At 58.3% G+C, this 16,451-nt stretch overlaps 1 protein-coding gene across 4 annotated transcripts; it reads left to right on the forward strand.

Annotated features, from left to right (window-relative positions):
- Positions 1–438: 438 nt before the first annotated feature.
- On the forward strand, positions 439–16,326 carry RNF212B (ring finger protein 212B). Of its 4 annotated transcripts, XM_039498296.1 has the most exons (16): positions 444–1,443; positions 2,618–2,718; positions 3,714–3,766; positions 4,211–4,285; positions 6,857–6,972; positions 7,191–7,251; positions 11,478–11,506; positions 11,955–12,001; positions 12,450–12,492; positions 14,406–14,463; positions 14,616–14,658; positions 14,877–14,916; positions 15,125–15,255; positions 15,433–15,494; positions 15,646–15,686; positions 15,866–16,039. In XM_039498296.1, exons 1-16 carry the CDS (start codon positions 1,385–1,387, stop codon positions 15,897–15,899), a joined length of 993 nt encoding a protein of 330 aa, XP_039354230.1. In that variant the 5' UTR covers positions 444–1,384; the 3' UTR covers positions 15,900–16,039. The 4 variants fall into 4 exon arrangements, with proteins under 4 accessions (XP_039354227.1, XP_039354228.1, XP_039354229.1 ...); XM_039498293.1 differs by lacking the exon at positions 15,433–15,494 and having other exon boundaries at positions 439–1,443; positions 15,866–16,326; XM_039498294.1 differs by lacking the exon at positions 15,433–15,494 and having other exon boundaries at positions 439–1,443; positions 14,619–14,658; positions 15,866–16,326.
- The last annotated feature ends 125 nt before the right edge of the window (positions 16,327–16,451 follow it).

Consider the following 16,451-nt stretch of genomic DNA (forward strand, 5'->3'; position numbering starts at 1 on the left):
CTCCCTCCCCCGACCCCCTCCTCATTCCCAACCCCCTCCCTCCTCCAGCCCTCCCCAACCCCCACTCCTCCCTCCTCCTCCCTCCCTCCTCCAGCCCTTCCTAACCCCCACTCCTCCCCTCCTCCCCAACCCCCTCATTCCCTACTCCCTCCCTCCTCCAGCCCTCCCCAACCCCCACTCCCTCCCTCCTCCCCCAACCCCCTCATTCCCTACTCCTCCCTCCTCCAGCCCTCCCCAACCCCCACTCCCTCCTCCTCCTGACCCCCTCCTCCAGCCCTCCCAAGCCCCCACTCCTCCTCCTCCCCCAACGCCCCCTCCCTGTCCCCGCCCCGCCCCCTGGCCCCGTTTCCCGCCCGTTCCAACGGCCGGTCCCCGCCTCGTGCCCTGAGGTGACCGTCGGGCGGCTGGCGGGGGGAGGGGCGGTTCTGTTTGAGTCCAGGCGGACCATACAAAAGCCAGGGGGGAGGGGCTACTACCCCCCTCCCTACCTCACGGCCTGCTAATTAGCTCCCCCTAAGTAGCCGCCCCCAGCTAATTAATTAACCCCCCCCGGGGGACGATGACTCATGGCAATAACCTGGCCATGGCCATCACCCCAATTAACCCCTCAAAGCTAATTAACCCCTTGGCCATATTCCAGCAGCTAATTAACCACCAGAGTCATTAACGCCCTCGCGAATTATGGTCTGGGCATAGCTAATTAACATTAATGCATTAATAAAGAGTAATAATGACCCCCCAGTCGCCCATGATGCCTAACGCCCAACTGATCCCCACAGGGTAATTAATATGTTAACGATAACATCACAACAGCCAATCACCCCAAATTTCATTCATCTCAATAACAATCATTAATATCACCACCATTGCTATCAACAAATATTAATTACCATCCCCCCAATTAACATCAATAACGAGAGCCAATCACTCCTAAGTAACATAATTCATACATAGCCCAGAGTTCATTAAATAACCAATAATCCCTCATTAATAAAGGGGCTACAATTAATAACCTCTAATATAATCAATATACGATACTTAGGAAACAGTCATTCAAAAGCCAACACGCTGGAAAAACCCATAATTAACGCAGAGCCATTAATTAGCTCCTTCTGAATAATTAGAGAATTGACGACAGGCCATGATTAAAGCACCCATAAATATTAAATACTGCCCCAAAGGCCCATGGTAACAGATAAATAACCAATCAAAAGGCAGCCAAGAGCCAAACTATAAGTGAACAATGCAAAATAAGTAGTAAATACCCACAATCTTTCATTGTAAAGACATAACCCACGAAACAGGCCTCATTAAATACATGATGATATTCATAAATAACCCACAAGACATAATAAAATAACACACAAAGGAGGGATGGCCACTAATGGCCAATAATAACGAAAGAACCACTGCCCAGAATAGAGATTTACCGATTATGAGCAGGTTTGGCAGAATTCGATTTTTATTTTATTATAATTTTGATGGATAACAAGGGTGTTTAGCCATTTTTTCTCGATATTTTATTTTAGTGCAGAACTAAGAGTTCAAAGAATTTTTTTCTAGTTTTACTTATTTACATTTTCACCATTGCGGGAACTTAGGGAGAGATTGATAATGGGTGGATGTGTCAGACAGTAATTTTTTAAATTATGGTAGATAGTGAAATTCAAAAAGTTTATAACTGATAAACACAAGCTGTCAGCATCACATGAGGAAACATACAAAGTCAAAATCAAACTCCGATAATTTCCGAAGTAATGGCTGTAACTTTCAGTTATTATTGATGGAAATATTTTGCATATCTGCAGCAAAATCGATGTTTACCAACGTTGGTGATAAAAATCTGATCCTTCCAAGCCCAAAAATAATCCACAAATAATCCATTAGTGGACGAATGGCCACTAATGACTGAACCCTTATCAGAATAGAGATTCATAGATTATAAAGCCAGAAGAGACCATCTCGTCTGAGCTCCTGGATGACAGAGTCCAGAGAACTGCCCTGAATATTTTACATCAGTTATTGCTAACAATAAATGGTCAATTAGCAAATAATTAACACTATTTGTTAAAAATATTTTATAGTTAAGTGGTTATACATAATTAATAATAACTATGTAATAGCTAATAAAGTAAATAACATTTCAGTCAATAGACTACCATCATTAAAGTGTTAATAAATAAAAATCAATATTACAAAGTTAATTAATCATACATATTTGTTTCATTAATAAGGAACCTGATAACTTTTATCCAGCCATCACCATACACACCCTTCCACCCATCCATCCCCCGCACACCATCCATCCCTCTAGCCTTCCCCTGCACTCTGCCATCGATCCATCTATCCCCATACATACCATTCATCCGCACAACCCTCCCTCTCTCCATCCTCACACATGCTCACTCGTCCCATTATCCATCCATCCACACACCCCTCCCTCCCTCTCTCCATCCTCACAGACACTCACCCATCCCATTATCCATCGATCCATCCATCCATGTCTCCCTCCTTCTCCCTCTATCTGTCCTTGGATCTATCAAACTACCCCCATCTATCCCTCCCTCCCAGTGCAGGCCTGCCGGAGCTAACTCCTCTTTCTCCATGTCCCCCACAGCATGGACTGGTTCCACTGCAATCAGTGCTTCCGCCAAGATGGTGCCAACTTCTGCATCACCAGCTGTGGACACCTCTTCTGCAGGAAATGCTTTGCTGCGGGTGAGGCTCAGGGCATGCTCTGTGCTTTGCCCCCAGGGTTCTGAGGGGCAGGAAATGGGGTCCGGCCCCCTCCAGAAGCCTCTGGGACCATGCACATAGTGGGCCATCATTGAAGCCCCCTGAAAAATGCTTCAAAAATGTTTCCTTCAAAAACGAAATTTCTCAGAAAACATTTCCCTCAAAAACATCCCCTCCCTCCCCTCAAAAAATCATTGTTGATTTGTTTTGAGAAGAAATTTTCAACCATTACATTTTTCTCAAAATTTTCCCACTTGAAGATTATTTTTTTCTTTAAAAAAATCATTTTGATGAAGTTCAGGAAGAAACTGACATTTGTCATTTAGCGATAAAGGAAAATTCCCGTTTTCTGTGTTTTTTTACCTTTGCCTACCATTCCCCCATTGGAAAAAGGAGGGGAAGGTTCAAACTATAAAGTTAAAGAAAGTGAGGGAGGAACCCAGATTTGCACCCTCATTAACTTTTTGTGACTGGAAAAATTGTGAAAATAATGGAAAATAGGGAAAATAGTTGGAGAGAGTTGCACTATTTCCCCCAACTCAAAAAAATACAGGGGAATGGAGTGGGGGATGATAGAAAATCTCTTTTCCACCCTTTTTTCCATGGGAAAAATGTAAAAAGTGAGTTCTTCCCCACATTTCACACATTTTTCTTCCACGGGAAAAGTGCAAAAATAGTTTGAAAAATGTTAAAAAGTGAGAAAAAGTACTTTTTAAAAATCAGCTTTTTCCAGTATAAAAAAAAGTAAAAAGGAAGCAAAAGTGTGTTTTTTTCCTCGTTTTCTCTCACTTTCACATTCTCCATTTCACTAAAACCCCGGGGGAGGGGGGCGGGGAATAGTGACAGAGTGCCTTGCCTACACACACAAACTGTACTGCTTCAGCTCCCTGGCTTAGTTAAATCGGTATAAACTCTGTACAGAACTTGCGACCACAATCATCAATCATCATCATCACCACTTGTTTCAACCCTTGCAGAGATATGCCCCATTTGTGGAGTGACCTGCAAATATCTATGTCTCGCCGATAATGTGAGTTGCTCTCATCCTTTTCCACCATCTTCCTTTCCTTCTCTTGTGTACACATGATTCTGGTTTAACTAGAGATGTGGTCTTAGCCCAATTGTGTGTGGATGCTCCAATTTCAATTTAGCATGAGGATCTTTTGGAGTTTTAGCCTTGAATGATTTTGCTTTGGTTGTTTCAGGTCCCCAAAATTATCTGTTCATGTTGGCTCAAAAGCTCCAGTAGGATCCTGGCCTCTGTATTGGCCTCTGAACCCTTCAGGTGTCCCACTGTTCTCCCTGAAACCACCCCAGGAAACCTGAAAGCAGTGCAAAGGACTCTGGGATGCAGGTCCATGGTGCAGCATGTGGCTTGAAGGTGCCCTACCAAAATAGCCCATATCTGATGGCTGACCCAAGCCGGGTGGGAGCTGCTCCGTACTTGCTTTGCCTATTTCTTTCTCGCCCACAGATGAAACCCCAAGAAAAGATCTTTTTCAAGAGCCCAGTGGAAACGGCCCTCAAATATCTGGCCCACATCTCCCAGGTAAGGGGCAGAGAATCCCCACTGGAGGGGGCAGATGAAAGCTGGCACCCCCTAGACGGGAAAGGCTCCATCCAAGGTAACTATAGGCCAGGAAACAATCCTGGGCTAAAGAATGAACATGGGACTCAGGACAGAGGTATAATCAACACCAGTCAGCACGGTTATATGGAAAACAGCTGACCTTCTTCTCTGAGGAGATCACAAGTTTCGTTGGTAAAGGTAACTGTAGATGTGACTGGCTTTTGTAAGGTGTTTGACACAGCACTGCCTGACACCCTGATTAAAGAACGGGCAGGGATCCAATGTCAACGGTGCACACATTAAGAACCAGCTAAGGGACAGATCTCAATAAATAGTTCTTGACGGGGAATCACCATCCAAAGGGGACGTACGTCTCTAGTGGGATCGCACAGAGAGAGGTCAGCTCTAGTGCCTGGTGGTCTTCAGCACTTTATAAGGAATAGCTACCATGGATTTGTCAAGAACCATCATGCCAAACCAGCCTCCTTTGACAGGGTTACTGGCTTAGCAGAGCGGGGGCAGCCATAGAGGTGATATGGCTTGATTTTAGTAAGGCTTTGACACAACAAACTAGGGAAATCTAATCTTGATGATGCAAGGTGGGTGCACAACTGGTTGAAAGACCATCCTCAAAGAGTAGCTATCAGTGGTTCACTAGCAAACTGGGAGGCTGTATCAAGTGGGGTCCCGCAGGGGTCAGTCCCAGCTCAGGTTCTAGTCACACTAATGACTTGGATAACGGAGCAGAGAGCATGCTTCTAAAATTTGCATCTGTCACCAAGCTGGGAGGGGTCGAAGGGTTTTGGAGGACAGGCTTACAATTCAAAATGACCTTGACAAATTGGAGAATCGGTCTGACTTCAGCCAGATGAAATTCAGCAAAGACAAATTCAAAGGACTTCACTTAGGAAGGAAAAAATCTAATGCACAGCTACAAAATAGGGAAGGACTAGGTAGGGAATAGCATGGCTGCAAAGGCACTGCGGGCTCGAGTGACTCACAAATTGAAGATGAGTCACCCGTGTGATGCAGTTGAGAAAAAGTCAAATATTCTGGGGCATATTACCAGGTATGTTGTCTATAAGACATGGGAGGTCATTGTCTCGTTCTGCACAGCACTGGCGAGGCCTCAGCTGGAGTACTGTGTCCAGTTCTGGGTGCCCGACTTTAGGAAACTGGAGAGAGTCCAGAGGAGAGCACTGAAAATGATCAAAGGGTGAGAAAACCTGAACTGCAAGGAAAAGTTAAGAAACCAGGGCATGTTTAGGCATGAGAAAAGAAGACTGAGAGGGGAGTGAGAACAGTCTTCAACTCTGCTGAGGGCTGCTGTAAAGAGAACGGGGATCAATTGTTCACTGACAGCAGGAGAAGACATAAGGGGCTTAGTCCACAGCAAGGGAGACTGAGGATTCCTGTTGTTGGAGGTTTTAAAGATATGGTTGGACAACCCCCCATCAGGGCTGACCTAGGTTTACTTGGTCCTGCCTCGGAAATGTTTCTAGGACACTGGGGGGAAGTCTGTATAAGATCACTGAGGGTCAGGTCTGCGGATGACCCAAGGGTTGGCGGAGCGGGAAGTGGTGACAAGCCCACAGAGACCTGGATCACTGGCTGAGCTGGGCCCATTCCACCCAACGACATTTCGACCCAGATAAATGCCAAGTCCTCCAGTCAGGACGGAGGTGCACAGGCCGGGCCAGCAGGGACTCTAAGATGGACCCAGGGGTCAGGTTCACATGCGGCTGAACGCGAGCGCCCAGGGCGATGCTGCGGTTATCCTCGGGTGGCTACACTGAAGAACCTGTCTGGAGGTGGAGCGGAGACCGACTGAGGCAGGTTGCGTGCAGCTCTGGTGGGCACCTGTGACGGGCGAGGGGCAGAGACAAGCCATGGGAACGACAAGGATGGAGGAGAAGCCACCAGCAAGCACGCTCTGCAGAGTTAGCAGAGAGGATTGAGGGGAGCCCAGACTCCGGACGGGGTCCCACATCTTCGAAGGGGTCAGGCAGCCGGGGGAATTCGAGGTCAGGCAAAGATGGAGTGCCTGGGTTACTAACCAAGCAGAGGGCTGGTTAATAATCAGAGCAAGGGCTTTGCTGGAACTCCCCCCCCCCCCCCCCGCTAATTATTTACGCTAAAGGAGCCAGATAAGGAGGGAGATGAATGGAGATGGAAGTTAATCATCACAGGGGATTTCAGTGCAGTCAGCAACAGCGCTGATAGTCGCAGAGATGGTCACTTCTGGATCTCACCTCCTGAGCCAGCCATGCCCCCCGTCCCATTCCCACCCCGAGCCAGCCAGTCCCCGCCCTGGGGCAGGATCGGACCTGGCGCCCCCTAGAGGGTTCAGCCCCAGCCCCATTCCCCACCCCCCAGAGCCAGCCAGTCCACGCCCTGGGGCAGGATCGGACCTGGCGCCCCCTAGAGGGTTCAGCCCCTGCCCCATTCCCCACCCCCCAGAGCCAGCCAGTCCCTGCCCTGGGGACGGAGGGGAGGCAGCACCCCCTAGAGGATCCAGCTGGTGCCCCATTTGCTGTGTCTGTCTCCCAGGTGTGGAGTTTCCAGCGGGCGCAGAGCGAGCGGCTTCTCTCGTTCTACAAGGACAGGGTGTCCCAGGCGGAGGGGTCCCTGCAGGAGACGCGCCAGAAACTTTCCACCCGCAACAGGTCAGAGCCCGGCCACCAGGGGTCACCAGGAACGTGCCCCTGGGCACAGCACCCGCCATCCCTGGGGCATGGCTGGCACACGGCACCTGGCCCGATCGGCACAGCATGCACAGAGCCTGGCACTCGTGCACAGGTCCTGGCACGTGGGCGGGGGGACCCTGGGGGTGGGCAGATCAGGGCAGTACTCAGCCCCTCTGACCCCATGTATCCTTCCCCAGGGAGCTGGAGGCGCTGAGGCAGGAGAACGACGAGCTGAAGAAATATCTGAGCATCCTCAAGGCGAGTGCTGTCTGTCTGTCTGTCCGTCTGTGTGTCATCCCACCCGCTGTCTGTCTGTCTGACCGTCTGTGTGTCATCCTGCCCGCTGTCTGTCTGTCCGTCATTGTGTCATCCCGCCTGCTGTCTGTCTGTCCGTCATTGTGTCATCCCAACCGCTGTCTGTCTGTCCGTCATTGTGTCATCCCGCCTGCTGTCTGTCTGTCTGTGTGTCATCCCAACCGCTGTCTGTCTGTCCGTCATTGTGTCATCCCGCCTGCTGTCTGTCTGTCAGTGTGTCATCCCAACCGCTGTCTGTCTGTCCGTCATTGTGTCATCCCGCCTGATGTCTGTCTGTCAGTGTGTCATCCCAACCGCTGTCTGTCTGTCTGACCGTCTGTGTGTCATCCTGCTCGCTGTCTGTCTGTCCGTCATTGTGTCATCCCGCCTGCTGTCTGTCTGTCCGTCATTGTGTCATCCCGCCTGCTGTCTGTCAGTGTGTCATCCCTCCCGCTGTCTGTCTGTCCGTCATTGTGTCATCCCGCCTGCTGTCTGTCTGTGTGTCATCCCTCCCGCTGTCTGTCTGTCCATCATTGTGTCATCCTGCCTGCTGTCTGTCTGTCCGTCATTGTGTCATCCCGCCTGCTGTCTGTCTGTCAGTGTGTCATCCCAACCGCTGTCTGTCTGTCCGTCATTGTGTCATCCCGCCTGCTGTCTGTCTGTGTGTCATCCCTCCCGCTGTCTGTCTGTCTGACCGTCTGTGTGTCATCCTGCCCGCTGTCTGTCTGTCCGTCATTGTGTCATCCCGCCTGCTGTCTGTCTGTGTGTCATCCCAACCGCTGTCTGTCTGTCCGTCATTGTGTCATCCCGCCTGCTGTCTGTCTGTCTGACCGTCTGTGTGTCATCCTGCCCGCTGTCTGTCTGTCTGACCGTCTGTGTGTCATCCTGCCCGCTGTCTGTCTGTCCGTCATTGTGTCATCCCGCCTGCTGTCTGTCTGTGTGTCATCCCAACCGCTGTCTGTCTGTCCGTCATTGTGTCATCCCGCCTGATGTCTGTCTGTCAGTGTGTCATCCCAACCGCTGTCTGTCTGTCTGACCGTCTGTGTGTCATCCTGCCCGCTGTCTGTCTGTTCGTCATTGTGTCATCCCGTCCGCTGTCTGTCTGTCCGTCATTGTGTCATCCCGCCTGCTGTCTGTCTGTGTGTCATCCTGCCCGCTGTCTGTCTGTCCGTCATTGTGTCATCCCGCCTGCTGTCTGTCTGTGTGTCATCCCAACCGCTGTCTGTCTGTCCGTCCATCATTGTGTCATCCTGCCTGCTGTCTGTCTGTCTGTGTCATCCCAACCGCTGTCTGTCTGTCCGCCTGCTGTCTGTCTGTCAGTGTGTCATCCCCCCCGCTGTCTGTCTGTCCGTCATTGTGTCCTCCCGCTTTCTGTCTGTCTGTGTGTCATCCCTCCCGCTGTCTGTCTGTCTGACCGTCTGTGTGTCATCCTGCCCGCTGTCTGTCTGTCCGTCATTGTGTCATCCCGCCTGCTGTCTGTCTGTGTGTCATCCCAACCGCTGTCTGTCTGTCCATCATTGTGTCATCCCGCCTGCTGTCTGTCTGTGTGTCATCCTGCCCGCTGTCTGTCTGTTCGTCATTGTGTCATCCCGTCCGCTGTCTGTCTGTCCGTCATTGTGTCATCCCGCCTGCTGTCTGTCTGTCTGTCCGTCATTGTGTCATCCCGCCCGCTGTCTGTCCATCGTGTCATCCTGCCTGCTGTCTGTCCAACCGTCTGTGTGTCATCCCGCCCACTGTCTGTCTGTCCGGCCGTCTGTGTGTCATCCCACCTGCTGTCTGTCTGTCCGGCCGTCTGTGTGTCATCCCACCTGCTGTCTGTCTGTCTGTCCATCAATGTGTCATCCCGCCCGCTGCCTGTCTGTCTGTCCGTCAGTGTGTCATCCCGCCCGCTGTCTGTCTGTCCGGCCGTCTGTGTGTCATCCCACCTGCTGTCTGTCTGTCTGTCCATCAATGTGTCATCCCGCCCGCTGTCTGTCTGTCCGTCAGTGTGTCATCCCACCCACTGTCTGTCTGTCCGTCAGTGTGTCATCCCGCCCGCTGTCTGTCTGTCCGTCAGTGTGTCATCCTGCCCACTGTCTGTCTGTCCAGCCGTTTGTGTGTCATCCTGCCCGCTGTCTGTCTGTCCAGCTGTCTGTGTGTCATCCCGCCCGCTGTCTGTCTGTCCGTCAGTGTGTCATCCCGCCCGCTGTCTGTCTGTCCGGCCGTCTGTGTGTCATCCCACCTGCTGTCTGTCTGTCCATCAATGTGTCATCCCGCCCGCTGTCTGTCTGTCCGTCAGTGTGTCATCCCACCCGCTGTCTGTCTGTCCGTCAGTGTGTCATCCCGCCCGCTGTCTGTCTGTCTGTCCGTCAGTGTGTCATCCTGCCCGCTGTCTGTCTGTCCAGCCGTCAGTGTGTCATCCCGCCCGCTGTCTGTCTGTCCAGCCGTCAGTGTGTCATCCCGCCCGCTGTCTGTCTGTCCGTCAGTGTGTCATCCTGCCCGCTGTCTGTCTGTCCAGCCGTCAGTGTGTCATCCCGCCCGCTGTCTGTCTGTCCGTCAGTGTGTCATCCCGCCCGCTGTCTGTCTGTCCGTCAGTGTGTCATCCCGCCCGCTGTCTGTCTGTCTGTCCGTCAGTGTGTCATCCTGCCCGCTGTCTGTCTGTCCATCCGTCAGTGTGTCATCCCGCCCGCTGTCTGTCTGTCTGTCCGTCAGTGTGTCATCCTGCCCGCTGTCTGTCTGTCCAGCCGTCTGTGTGTCATCCCTCCCGCTGTCTGTCTGTCAGTGTGTCATCCCGCCCACTGTCTGTCTGTCCGTCCGTCAGTGTGTCATCCCACCCGCTGTCTGTCCATCGTGTCATCCTGCCTGCTGTCTGTCCAACCGTCTGTGTGTCATCCCGCCCACTGTCTGTCTGTCCGGCCGTCTGTGTGTCATCCCACCTGCTGTCTGTCTGTCTGTCCATCAATGTGTCATCCCGCCCGCTGTCTGTCTGTCTGTCCGTCAGTGTGTCATCCCGCCCGCTGTCTGTCTGTCCAACCGTCTGTGTGTCATCCCGCCCACTGTCTGTCTGTCCGTCAGTGTGTCATCCCGCCCGCTGTCTGTCTGTCTGTCAGTGTGTCATCCTGCCCGCTGTCTGTCTGTCCAGCCGTCAGTGTGTCATCCCGCCCGCTGTCTGTCTGTCCAGCCGTCAGTGTGTCATCCCGCCCGCTGTCTGTCTGTCCGGCCGTCTGTGTGTCATCCCACCTGCTGTCTGTCTGTCTGTCCGTCAGTGTGTCATCCCGCCCGCTGTCTGTCTGTCCGTCAGTGTGTCATCCCGCCCGCTGTCTGTCCGTCCGTCAGTGTGTCATCCCGCCCGCTGTCTGTCTGTCCGTCAGTGTGTCATCCTGCCCGCTGTCTGTCTGTCCAGCCGTCAGTGTGTCATCCCGCCCGCTGTCTGTCTGTCCGTCAGTGTGTCATCCTGCCCGCTGTCTGTCTGTCCAGCCGTCAGTGTGTCATCCCGCCCGCTGTCTGTCTGTCCAGCCGTCTGTGTGTCATCCCGCCGGTTGTCTGTCTGTCTGTCAGTGTGTCATCCTGCCCGCTGTCTGTCTGTCTGTCCGTCAGTGTGTCATCCCGCCCGCTGTCTGTCTGTCCATCCGTCAGTGTGTCATCCCGCCCGCTGTCTGTCTGTCCGGCCGTCTGTGTGTCATCCCACCTGCTGTCTGTCTGTCTGTCCATCAATGTGTCATCCCGCCCCGCTGTCTGTCTGTCTGTCCGTCAGTGTGTCATCCTGCCCGCTGTCTGTCTGTCCGTCCGTCAGTGTGTCATCCCACCCGCTGTCTGTCCATCGTGTCATCCTGCCTGCTGTCTGTCCAACCGTCTGTGTGTCATCCCGCCCACTGTCTGTCTGTCTGTCCGTCAGTGTGTCATCCCGCCTGCTGTCTGTCTGTCCGGCCGTCTGTGTGTCATCCTGCCTGCTGTCTGTCTGTCTGTCCGTCAGTGTGTCATCCCGCCCGCTGTCTGTCTGTCCAGCCGTCTGTGTGTCATCCTGCCCGCTGTCTGTCAGTGTGTCATCCCACCCGCTGTCTGTGTGACGCCTGACCACGGTCCGTCTGTCTGCGCATTGTCCCGCCTGCTGTCCATCCATCTGTGCCACTCACCTCCTAGGCAGCCTGTGCCCCTGTCTCTCTGCTGCCCCCTGGGACAAACTAACCCCCCTTCTGCCCCTCTCCTTGCAGGCCTCGCCCAGCCGATGCCAGGGCAGCAGGTCAGCCAACCTCTCCCGGGCCCAGGGCATGTGACATGGGGGGGTCTGCGGGGCAGGAGTGGGGTGGGACGCAGGGACCTTGGGAAGTGGGTGGGGAGTGGTGGGGCCAGGTGGGAGGGTGTGGGAAGCTGGAGGCAGGTTGGGTGGCACTGGGGGTGGGGAGTTGGGGCACTTGGCATGTGGTGCTTGGCAGGGTTTGGGTGCTGGGTGGGTAATGGGGAGTTGGGGGGCACTGGGGGTAGGTGCGAGTGGGGCGTTGGGGGGGCACTGGGCTGTGGTGCTGGGTGGGGAGTTGGGGGCACTGGGGTGGGTGCTGGATGGGGAGTTGGGGGGTATCGGGCATGTGGTTATGGGCAGGGTTGGGTGCTGTGTGGGGGTGTGGGGAGTTGGGGGCACTGGAAGCCCCCCATCCCTTTGGCCCTGATCTGTCTCCCTTTCCCTTGGGCAGGGGCAGTACCCCCCGGCCGGTTGGCATCACCTCCCCCTCACAGAGCGGTAAGGAGAACCCGGGGGGGCACGGGGGAGCCCCCTTGATATAGAACAAATGTGGTGACAAGTGTGTGAAGGCATGGGGGGGCAGTGAGTGTGCAAGGGTGGGGGTGCTGCCCACAGCGCTGTGGGCGTGCGAGGGCTGAGGATACCCACAGGTGGTGGGCGCGTGAGGGTTGGGGGCGCCCATGGGGCAGTGGGTGTGCGAGGGCATGTGAGGGCCGGGGGGTGCCCACAGGCAACAGGTGTACTAGGGCTGGGGATGCCCTTGGGGTGGTGGGCGTGTGTGAGGCGGGTGCCCGTGGGGCAGAGGGTGTACAAGGGCTGGGGGTTCTTGGGGGCAGAGGGCATGCGAGGGTGGGGGGTACCTGTGGGCCGGTGGGTGTGAATGGGGAGGGGGTTTGGACTCCCTGTCTTCACCCGGCACAGGAGCTAACGCCCGTCCCTCCTGCAGGTGCCCTGCGGCCCCGCACCCAGCTCTGCAGCCAGGTGGTCAGGTGTGTGTGTGTGTGTGTGTGTGTGTTTGTGTGTGTCCCTACTGGTGGGGCCGGGCCCTGCGGGGTGTGGGGGTGTGTGTCCCTGCGCCCCCTGCTGGCAGGGCTGGGCCCTGCGGGGTGTGGGTGTGTGTGTCCCTGCGCCCCCTGCTGGCGGGGCTGGGCCCTGCGGGGTGTGGGGGGGTGTGTCTCTGCGCCCCCTGCTGGCGGGGCCGGGCCCTGCGGGGTGTGGGGGTGTGTGTCCCTGCGCCCCCTGCTGGCGGGGCCGGGCCCTGCGGGGTGTGGGGGTGTGTGTCTCTGCGCCCCCTGCTGGCGGGGCCGGGCCCTGCGGGGTGTGTGTGGGGGGGTGTCCCTGCGTCCCTTGCTGGCAGGGCCGGGCCCTGCGGGGTGTGTGTGGGGGTGTCCCTGTGCCCCCTGTTGGAAGGGCCGGGCCCTGCGGGGTGTGTGGGTGTGTGTCCCTGCGCCCCCTGCTGGAAGGGCCGGGCCCTGCGGGGTGTGTGGGGGGGTGTCCCTTTGCCCCCTGCTGGCGGGGCCGGGCCCTGCGGGGTGTGTGTCCCTGCGCCCCCTGCTGGCGGGGCCGGGCCCTGCGGGGTGTGTGTGTGGGGGTGTCCCTTTGCCCCCTGCTGGCAGGGCCGGGCCCTGCGGGGTGTGGGGGTGTGTGTCCCTGCGTCCCCTGCTGGCGGGGCCGGGCCCTGCAGGTTGTGGGGGTGTGTGTGTCCCTGCGCCCCCTGCTGGCGGGGCCGGGCCCTGCGGGGTGTGTGTGGGGGTGTCCCTGCGCCCCCTGCTGGTGGGGCCGGGCCCTGCGGGGTGTGGGGGTGTGTGTGTCCCTGCGTCCCCTGCTGGCGGGGCTGGGCCCTGTGGGGTGTGTGGGGGGTGTGTCCCTGCGCCCCCTGCTGGCGGGGCCGGGCCCTGCGGGGTGTGGGGGGGGTGTGTCCCTGCGTCCCCTGCTGGCGGGGCCGGGCCCTGTGGGGTGTGTGGGGGGTGTGTCCCTGCGCCCCCTGCTGGCGGGGCCGGGCCCTGCGGGGTGTGGGGGTGTGTCCCTGCGCCCCCTGCTGGCGGGGCCGGGCCCTGCGGGGTGTGGGGGTGTGTGTGTCCCTGCGTCCCCTGCTGGCGGGGCCGGGCCCTGCGGGGTGTGTGTGTGGGGGTGTCCCTGCGCCCCCTGCTGGTGGGGCCGGGCCCTGCGGGGTGTGTGTGGGGGTGTCCCTGCGCCCCCTGCTGGCGGGGCCGGGCCCTGCGGGGTGGGGGGGTGTGTGTGACCCTTTGCCCCTGCTGGCAGGGGCCGGGCCCTGCGGGTGTGGGTGTGTGTCCCTGCGCCCCCTGCTGGCGGGGCCGGGCCCTGCGGGGTGTGGGGGTGTGTGTGTCCCTGCGCCCCCTGCTGGCGGGGCCGGGCCCTGCGGGGTGTGGGGGTGTGTCCCTGCGCCCCCTGCTGGCGGGGCCGGGCCCTGCGGGGTGTGGGGGTGTGTCCCTGCGTCCCCTGCTGGCAGGGCCGGGCCCTGCGGGGTGTGGGGGTGTGTGTCCCTGCGCCCCCTGCTGGCGGGGCCGGGCCCTGTGGGGTGTGTGGGTGTGTCCCTGCGTCCCCTGCTGGCGGGGCCGGGCCCTGTGGGGTGTGTGGGGGTGTGTCCCTGCGCCCCCTGCTGGCGGGGCCGGGCCCTGCAGGGTGTGTGTGGGGGTGTCCCTGTGCCCCCTGCTGGCGGGGCCGGGCCCTGTGGGGTGTGTGGGGGTGTGTCCCTGCGTCCCCTGCTGGCGGGGCCGGGCCCTGCAGGGTGTGTGTGGGGGTGTCCCTGTGCCCCCTGTTGGCGGGGCCGGGCCCTGCGGGGGTGTGGGGGCCTTGTTGCCCCCTGCTGGAGGGGCTGCACCCTGCTGTGTGTGCGCCCAGCCGGGGGGCGCCCCACGTAACAAGGTCTTTCCCCCAACAGCCGCTCCTCCTCGCTGGAGTCCATCCCCTACCGCCTCTCCAGCACCCCCAGCTGGCCGGTGAGTCGCCCTCGTGCCCCTTGCAGAGTGGGGGGGGGGCACTACACAGGCTAGGGGGGGCAGGAGGTCCATGGGGGTGCCTGGGGCCACAGGAGGTGGGGGGGGCTGCCCGGGCACCCCACTCTGACTCACTCCGTCTCTCCTTTTCCCAGCAGGCTCCAGGACCTGCCCAGACCCCCACTGGCTCCAGCATCGGTGAGAGGGCTGGGGGGCTGCCCCACAGTCAGCTGAGAACTGACCTCAGCTTGGCCCAGCCGTGGGCTCAGGGCCAAGGCTGCCCCCCACCCGCTCCCTGGGGCAGTCACCCCCCCCCCGGGGCACTGGATCACCCCCCCCGCCCAGTTTCACTTCTCCAGAGCTGGGCCCCCCCAAATCCATGATCCCCCCTGAACTGTCTCCCCTCTGCTCCACAGCCACCCCGTCTCCCGCCTCCACCCAGAGCCTGTCCTACTGGTGAGTGTGTGTGGGGGGGGTGCCCCTGCATCCCCCTGGGGGGCAGGGATTGCCCCAGCTGGGGGGGCTCTGGGACTCAGATTACCTAGGTGGGGGGGGGTCTGTGGGGCTGGGATTCCCTGCTCGTGGGCGGTGGGGTCTGGGATTCCCCCAGGGGGGTCTCTCTGTTGGTTCCCCCCTCCCCTAACTCCCTCTCTTCTCCCCCCAGGGCCTCCTCCTCCTCCACCCAGACCCCCGCGCTGGGCACCTTCCCCTTGCGCCCCCCCGGGCGGGGGCCACTGGAGGGCGAGGCCGGGCAGGGCCGGGGCCCCCCCACGCTGGCACTGGGCATCTTCACAGGTGAGTGGGTGGGGGGGGGGAAATGAGACATGGGGCCCACACGGGGCCTCCCCACCCATCCTGGGAGACCTGGGGGGGGATGGGAATGAGAGGTGAGGGGATCCCCCTCCCAGCCCATAGCAGGGTCCACAGGGCACCCCCAATCTGCCCCACTAACCCCTCCCATCTGCCCCACAGATCTGAGAGAGGGGGGCACCCCTCGGGGGAGCCAAAGCGCAGAGAGACCAAGACCCATACAGGTGAGGGGGGCAGGGTGGGGGTCAAGCCGGGGGGCTGAACGGGCTGGGGGTCGAGCTGGAGGGCGCTCGGGGCAGAGTGGGCTGGAGGCAGGGGGCTCAGGCTAAGCGTATCTGGCTGTAGCATTCTGGGTAATTTCTTCTCTCCCCCCAGCTAAGATTCACCCCCCAACTCACCCCCTCCCAGCATGGCAGGTGAGTGAGACTGGATTGGGGGGGTCACATCCCACACAGAGGGGAGCTGGGGGAGGGGGCTAAAGGGGGTGAGCCCCCAAAAGAGGGGTCTGGGGAGGGGGGGCTCAGAGGGAGGGAAGTCAGAGGGGAATGACCCCCCCAGACTGTTCTGTCTCTTCACTAGGATTCTCTCCCCACAGGGCCCCCAGTGCCAGCCAGGCCCCCCAACTGTAGCGTGTGGGGCACGGAAACTGCCCAGGCTCCCCAGCACCCGACGGACTCTGCCCCTGCAGTCCCCTGGGGAGCGGAGCGGCTGTGGGGGGGGGGGGGTGCCTCCCCACCCCATCACAGCTGCCCCCCCCCCTACCTCCCCTCCAGGCCAGTCTAACAGCCCCCCCATACTTGCCCACACTGGCCTGGCCCAAGGGTCGCCATTCCTCCAGCCCCCCATGCACCTGCCTCCCCACCCAGCCAGCCCCAGGGCCAGGGCTCTGTTATCCCCCCCACAAGCTGGGATCAGAGCCATTGGGGGGTGGTCACACCACTGGAGTCCAGCCCCCCATTATCCCTGTCCCCCCCCCAGCTGGGGTGCCCCCAAATGGCACTGATCCCCCTGGAGCCCAGACCATCCCCCCCATTGACAATAAATGTCTGGCTTTTCCAACTGGGGTGCTGTGTGTTTGGGGGAGAACTGAGGTTCAGCCGTAACCCCCCCGTAACCTAGGGAGACATAACCCAATTTCCTGCCCCCAGCCGCTCTTCTCCCACCCTTGGGGGTTCTCCTGG

This window comes from Mauremys reevesii, linkage group 13 (genome assembly GCF_016161935.1).
Source record: "Mauremys reevesii isolate NIE-2019 linkage group 13, ASM1616193v1, whole genome shotgun sequence".
Lineage (NCBI taxonomy): Eukaryota > Metazoa > Chordata > Testudines > Geoemydidae > Mauremys > Mauremys reevesii.

Coding starts and splice junctions, on each gene's coding strand:
- RNF212B (XM_039498293.1), top strand. CDS start 1,385: ATGGCCAATAATAACGAAAGAACCACTGCCCAGAATAGAGATTTACCG. Junction 1,444..2,617: donor GATTTACCGATTATGAGCAG/GTTTGGCAGAAT, acceptor TGTCCCCCACAG/CATGGACTGGTTCCACTGCA. Junction 12,002..12,449: donor CACCTCCCCCTCACAGAGCG/GTAAGGAGAACC, acceptor TCCCTCCTGCAG/GTGCCCTGCGGCCCCGCACC.